Source organism: Aricia agestis, chromosome 12 (genome assembly GCF_905147365.1).
Source record: "Aricia agestis chromosome 12, ilAriAges1.1, whole genome shotgun sequence".
Taxonomy (NCBI): domain Eukaryota; kingdom Metazoa; phylum Arthropoda; class Insecta; order Lepidoptera; family Lycaenidae; genus Aricia; species Aricia agestis.
Genome location: NC_056417.1, coordinates 15,912,926 through 15,920,303, shown reverse-complemented (window position 1 = coordinate 15,920,303; position 7,378 = coordinate 15,912,926). Strand labels below are relative to the sequence as shown.

The 7,378-nt window shown below is 33.8% G+C and overlaps 1 protein-coding gene across 2 annotated transcripts in view; it reads right to left on the bottom strand.

Moving 5' to 3' along the window:
• Nucleotides 1-4,180: 4,180 nt before the first annotated feature.
• LOC121732374 (allatostatin-A receptor) overlaps nucleotides 4,181-7,378 on the bottom strand; it is a 157,022-nt gene continuing 153,824 nt past the window's right edge. For both annotated transcript variants that reach the window (XM_042122235.1, XM_042122236.1), the window contains one exon: nucleotides 4,181-4,406. In XM_042122235.1, coding sequence (XP_041978169.1) covers nucleotides 4,305-4,406 — 102 coding nt within the window. In that variant the 3' untranslated portion in view covers nucleotides 4,181-4,304. The remainder of the gene's footprint in view (nucleotides 4,407-7,378) is intronic.

Sequence of the window (7,378 nt, the reverse complement as noted above, 5' to 3'; positions counted from 1 at the left end):
GTTTTATTTCTTCGATAAGTTCGTCTATAAAGTTTTTTGGTTATATCACCAACGTACCCTGGGGGATCCCATTGGAATCACAAGCAGGTGTGAACATAAATGTTATGGTCAGTCGCAAAATTGGCACTATCTGCCTTTTGAAATGGAATATTTGAATATGAATAAGATTCGATCGAGCCTAAAAAGTATTTGTGAAATATTTTCACTAATTATGACATTTAATCAGACATTACTTTGCGGAAATCCATACCCTTAAATTTTGTATATTATGCCTATACCTACACACACTCACTCATTTACTTACTGGTTCAGGTTTATTTCGCGGAATATTGCTAAAAATAATAATTTATTCTCAATACTAATTAAATAAAATTGGTCAAGTGCGAGTTGAATTCGCGCTCGATGGGTTCCGTGTTTTTGTATGGGAGCCCCCGTTATTAATTATTTTATTTAAATCTAATTATTAGTTATGAAAGTATAAAATAGTTGAGTATTTTGTGAATATTTCAGTTGCCTACCTGTTGTCATTATTGATGCTGAACAAAAAATGTTTGAAAAATCATGTTTGTTGTATGGGAGGGGCTCCCATACATACCTTAAATATTTAATTTATTTTGTTTTTAGTATTTGTTATTACAGCGGCAACAGAAATACATAGTCTGTGAAAATTTCAACTCTCTAGCTATTACCGTTCTTGAGTTATAGCCTGGAGACAGATGGACAGACGGATAGTCTCAGTGACAGGGTCCCGTTTTTACCTTTTGGGTACGGAATCCTAAAAATATGAGTTAGGCACTCATGAAAATATTTATACAGACAAAAGGTCTGCTTTTCTTCATCGAAAACAACTTTATTATTAGAATAATAAGATCTAATAATAAGTATTACCTTCAATCAAATAATTTGTACCTTATTTACCATAACATGTTATTCTACTTCGATACGAAACTTAATACACCTGTTAGTTTTCAGTATCTGATAATAATTATATAATGAGAACATTATATAATTATTATCAGATACTGAAAATCGTTTTTAGGCTTAAAAATTCGGTTGTTTCTCGTTTAACAAAATTAATTAAAAGCAAATTAATTAGTAATGTGTGTATAAATAAGAAAGACATTAACAACGGCGAGAGTGCTCTTGTCAAATCCCCTCGTAATCTTGACAGTAAACTTGGCGGTAATTTTAAATGAACTTTAAGTGGAGCTTAAAAGCTTAAACTTGAAACTTATTAAGTTGTTTTGCAACTTCTAATTTTGAGTCAGCTTTTAATTTATTTTACAAAGGTTTATAATGTGAAGATGTAAGTGAAATTACCTACGTATTTGTTAAAGATAAGTTGCAATTTTCGTTGCTTTTGTAATTTACTTTATGGTTTATTATTAGATGTAGCTGCGCTTTCTTTTTTGAAAAACCTATAAAAATTGAAACAAACTATTACCACTCTACAGGACGATTACGTATCTTACGTTGCGTTGTTGTCACAAGATACGTAATTAGGGCGCTATTCCTGTCATTCCTGTTGTCACCCGCACGCGGATGTTATCCGCATGCGGCAGACAACATGCTCCAGGCCACACGCGTGTTGCCCGCGTGTCAAGAAAATCACCTAGCGGGCCACTGTCATGCAGACCAGATCCGCGTGCGGGCGATGACACGCATAGCAAGGAGGGCCTTTACTCTGCCCGTCAATTTGACTATCAATTGCCGTGGCCAGCTGCGTTTTCGTCACTTTATCATCAAAAATCTACTGTCAAATATACCGGAACAGCAGTTCTACCCCCAAAACTGTCATCAAACTGACACGAATTTAATTTACGACTCTGATTAGTTTCAAATTGAGCCGCAGTACGGTCGTGCTCTTGTACACGAGTATAATGTCGGAAGTAGCAAAAGCTTTGAGATCGAGCTGATTCGATTCTCGATTTGATTCTGATTCTGTCGGGAGCTAAGCAGCTCTACAAATCATTTTTGATAGTGTTACAATTTACTATGAATATGGGCCATGCTCATCCCTCTGTAGACTCGACTTGGTGTAGTTATTTTGATGCAGCCGTGCTATCACAGCTACCATCTGAATCTACAGATATTTTTAAACAGTACTTTTTATTTGAATTGGTTACTGAATATATGATCGTTACAAATAAATATTTTCTTTAAAAAAGTGTACAAAAAAGGTGGATGTTTAGAAAATTAAACAATGTTTGTTTGAAAACATTTATTTTTATATTTGAAAATAACAAACATCAAATAATAGACATTTTTGACATAGATTATAGTTCTTCAGTAACAGATATAACTTTAAGATTTACTTATATAAACATACCTATCGACATATCATATTACTATCCACTACCTCTTCTATCCACGTAAAAATCTACAAGTTCTATTAAAGCAAGATATCTATAACGACTTTTATATTCGATGTGCTATAAGCAATTCATTTTACATAAAATACAGTAATATTCACTTTTTTACACATTTGGGCTCGTAATATGTAATAAAGTAATATATTTCCATATGCCTATCTACTAAGTGATACTATAATATTTACAATTTATCATAAAGTACCTATTCTCTGTTATACAGGTATTATATACAAATTATTTCTATCATTCAAAGTAATATTCTTAACAAGTATGGATTATTATAGCACATTTTTCTTAATACACTTAATCTACGTAAAATATTGTCTACCTAAAACTTATTTTATAACTAACTAAAGAAAACACTATAAATAGTTATGCACTATACAGTTTTATCATGTTACAAAAGTTATAATACATATTGATATAGATTAAACTTATGTTTAACCTAACTTTACTAAATTATGCTTTCCAAAAACCTGCGTATATTATAGTTGAAATAACAATGCACAGAATCTCTAACAAATGTTGATATTTTATATTATGAAGATTTTTGCCCCGATAGAGAGTTTGGACTTTATTGTATGAATTGTTAATGCAGGTTTTCTGTTGATATTACTAATATACTTACCTCAATGCTAAAAGATTCACGCGTTGCTAGCATACGTTTTTGTTGTCAAATGTTTTGTTTTATCTATCACGAAACTTTTCTAAACAATGTCTGACTAGATTTATTACAATTTTGACGGTTCATAAACTTTACGTATTAAAGTAATGTAATAAAATAATAATAATCATACATTAAAATCTTCTATAATATTTGCATTTTTAAAAGGCCTGTTTTACAGACGAAAATTCAAGTAATTTTTTACAATTAGTCTAAAACTATTTCAAATCTGTATTTATATCACATTATATAATATTAATTAAAACATATATTTTATTATGATATTTTAATTCAGAAAATACCTTCTGAAAAAAAAGTACTATACTTACACTTCTCATTAATATTTTTGTTCAGAAAGTAAATTAATTTTTCTTGCAATTTTCTAAGTTCAATTAAATTGTGTTTAAGTTCACTATACATCAGGTTTAATAAAAATTATGGTATATATTTTTACATTGAGTAGTTATTAATTAACATTACAATATTAATTAAAGCTTGACCGCTGTAAAGTCGACCTTCGTAGCATACATTCATTCAGTATGCTACAAGGGTGAACTTTACAGCGGTCAAGCTATAAGGGTTTTTTATTATTGTTAGTAATAAAACAGATGTATAATTTATATTTAAAACATAATATTTTCAGCGTTACAAAGAGAAAAACGTACAAAATAATTAAAAGCTAACTTATTAAAGTATCTAGTTTGGAATGGAAAACGAAAAAGGAAACTGGAGCATATTATTAACAAGTGTCACAAATGCTATCACGACAAGAACTGTTAATGACATCATGACATTGCCGTTTCTTCGAGGATCTCAAACGACGTCGTTACATGACAGGTGTTTATTATTGGCGATGCCGACACAGACCGTTCACATTTTCTTACAATATTATAAAGGTAAGTATATTTTATTTCGTTATTTCCCAACATGCTTATCGAAAATCTTGATATTTTGTAAGATGTTGCTGCGGGTGTGTTTGGTATTGAATCACTTCACAAGAATTACCTGTCGTTGTCAATGATTAATGATGGGTCTAGTTCTTACAAGCGTGGCTGCAGTAGTGAATCAGGACCTACGAAAGTCTCTCGTGAATCATGGTCACACGATGTCATGACAGATGTTGCTATTGCTGTGATGTTGGCCTGCTCGGCGTGCGTGCGGCGGGTGGAGTCTCACACGATGTCATGACAGATGTTGCTATTGCCGTGATGTTGTATACCGCACTACACGGCCGTGGCCTGCTCGGCGTGCGTGCGGCGGGAGGAGTCTCACACGATGTCATGACAGGAGTTGCCGTTGCCAGCACGAGTCGTCTTGGTTGGCTGCGGCCGGCCCATCGCTTCGGAGTATGGTGGCGGACAGTACATTACCTGTAGAAAAAAAATCCTTAAGTGTATGATTAAGATAAGGCGCCTAAAGTTTTAAGAGACAATCTTGCAGATTAGTTTCTCGTATTTCTTAGCGCTGCAGCTAAAATAAAAGTTTGTATTTCTTAAATTATATTGTTTCCTGTATAAAGTTTATTAATTTGTGGTCTCATTGTCCAACTTTAAATAGATAATAGAGCGGTGTGGTGGCGCATAGCTCGGGGGATTATCGTGTCGCCATCTATCTGGATTGCAAGTTTGTTACGTCAGCCGAACAGTTATTTAGTGGAACCGCCGATGTACATTAGTGGCGCAACCGGATTACAGTCTCCTGCGTAGTTGATTAACAAACATACTTGATCAATCGAATTAGTTGATTGGACTAGGACCCCTAGACGATCAATTTTATTGTGCAATATCACGTATTGTGTAATATGCTATTGATAGTATAGGGTTGATATTGAACGTACCCTTATGCCCTTGTCAAATAAATTATTTCGTCTAGGGGCCTGCTAATATTTAAAAAAATAATAGAAAGACAACGCCGGTTGTTCTTGCCAAGCTAGTTTCCAAACTGATGTTTTAAAAAGAATATTAATATACCAATATTAAATTAAAAAAAATATTTTCAAACTTCAAACTTCAAATCAAAAGAAAATTAGTAAATAATTCATTTTTAAAAATAAGATAAAATCAACGCTACCTATTGCTGAAGCCAGTAGCGACAAGTCGTGCAATATTAAATTATGTAGCAAGGGCGATCAGTTGTCGTCGGAAGCTCGTATACTACGAACCCCTGCTGATATGAAACTCATAATCGAATGAAAACAAAAACTTGGGGCGCATTTCCCGGTTTTCCTGTCTACGGAAAATATTTTCTTCATCATATTTTCTGCAATAATCCCATAATACCAGGTGCCGGTTACCGGCACAAGAAATCAATTAAGAGATGCGAATCTTTTCTTTTTATTTCCTGTCGTTTGGATTTATTTCATTTAAGATTTTATGACTTTCAATGTATTTATAGTGAATATTTTGCATCAATTTCAACATAAATTTCCACAAAGAATCTACGATCGATCTAATAAGAAATTAAACTGATTGCCAAAGTTCTCCGTAACAGATGAATTGGTTTTGATGTTTGTGTACTTTTCGGTCTGAGCATCTGCCAACATAATATATTTTTTATACTCGAAATAACGTATAACAAAACAACGTTTGCTGGATTCATTTTAAGTATGTTTGAAAATCTGTCACCCTAAATATGGCTTTACTACTAGCTTTACTACTTAGCTACACGTCGCGCCCCACGTCGCAGACAATACGTGTTTAGTGTTTAGTGCTTAGTGTTAGCTTTAGTTTATATGTTATGTATGTTAGTCTATAAGGTATATATAATATGGGCCAAGATGCCTGATTTAAATAAATAAATAAATAAAAAAATAAAAAATAATTTACTGAAATAGGTCTTCAAAAGTAGTCCACAAGAAATAAATTCAAGTCGCTAGAATAATTCTTTCACGTCCGGTATGAGTGTCTTGAATAGCCAGTTACGATAATATACGCCCACGCCCAGGGCTAAGTGGACGATATTCAGAGAGAGAAGAGAATAATTTGTGATATGACTTATACAATTTGGTCATCCTACTAATATTGTAAAGGCCTTCGTGGTAAAGAGCGTGGGATTAACTCGTAGGTAGTGGGTTCGATTCCCGCATTGGAAACATGTTATTTTCAAGTTTGGTTAATGCAAGCTGATCATGTCTTACAATTAATATGATCCATGATGGATAGGCATGTAAAAAGTCGAGCCTACGCCTGATCTCTCACCAGTCGTGTCGGTCGTCCGTCCCACTGGGTTATGAGAGTAAAAGGAATAGAGAGTGCTCGTGTGTACTGCGCACACGCTTGGGCACTGTAAAATTACTCCTGCGTAACTGACATGGTTTCAATGAAACCGGCCACCATCATCGAAACCGGTGTGGGAGTATTATTATTATATTGTAAAGGCGAAAGTTTGCGAGGATGTGCGCTACGAGTGTCCATGGGCAATGGAAGTTGCTTTCCATCAGGTGACCCGTTTGCTCGTTTTATTTCATAAAAAAAATGTATAGATGTATGGATGTTTGTTACTCTTTCACCCAAAAACTACTGAATGGATTTTGATGAAACTTCACAATAATAGAGTTAACACATCAGAATAACATAATTACATAATAGGCTACAATTTTAACGGTCTTTCAAAATAGGGAAGGTGTTATGTTCGTTTTTTATGTTCAACGATTACTTTGCCGTTTGTGAACCGATTTTCAAAATTTTTCTTTTGGTGTATAGAGTATTATAAAAGTGGTGACTTGATGAAGGGATCCATAAGTAATCGAGGGAACTCTTCACAATTTATATGGAGACGTGTGGTGAATTCGGTTTCGTGAGAAGTATTCTGAGCATAAGCTACCAACAAATAAGATTTTGCATCGAGGCAAACCATGGTTCGCATGGTGCTCAGAGAACTTCTGGTTCTTTATAGATACATCATACAAGTGGGAGTTTCGGCGTTGTTTTAGGAATGGAAAGCATATGCTACTATGCAAATGATATTAATAACCATCATAATCATCTCTACCATATTATACCTTGCATCGTCCCATGATTATGAGCTTATTATGACCCTATTAAAGTTTTGACATTTATCATAGTGTTTTAGATCGAGACTCGCGTTTGGCAAGCGATTTAAAAAATCTATGGTAATAGTATAAACCCGAAGAGTTTGTTTGTTTGTTTGCTTGAACGCGCTTATCTCAGGAACTAGGTCAGATTTTAAAAAATCTTTCAGTGTTAGATATGTGGATATGATAGTGGCACAGATATAGAGTAGATCACAGACATAAGATATTTTTTTTCGGAAAAAGGTACGTTGCTCGCCGCTTTTAGATATGATATTGAATGTACTGTCACTTCTTTGTGAAAGATGAATT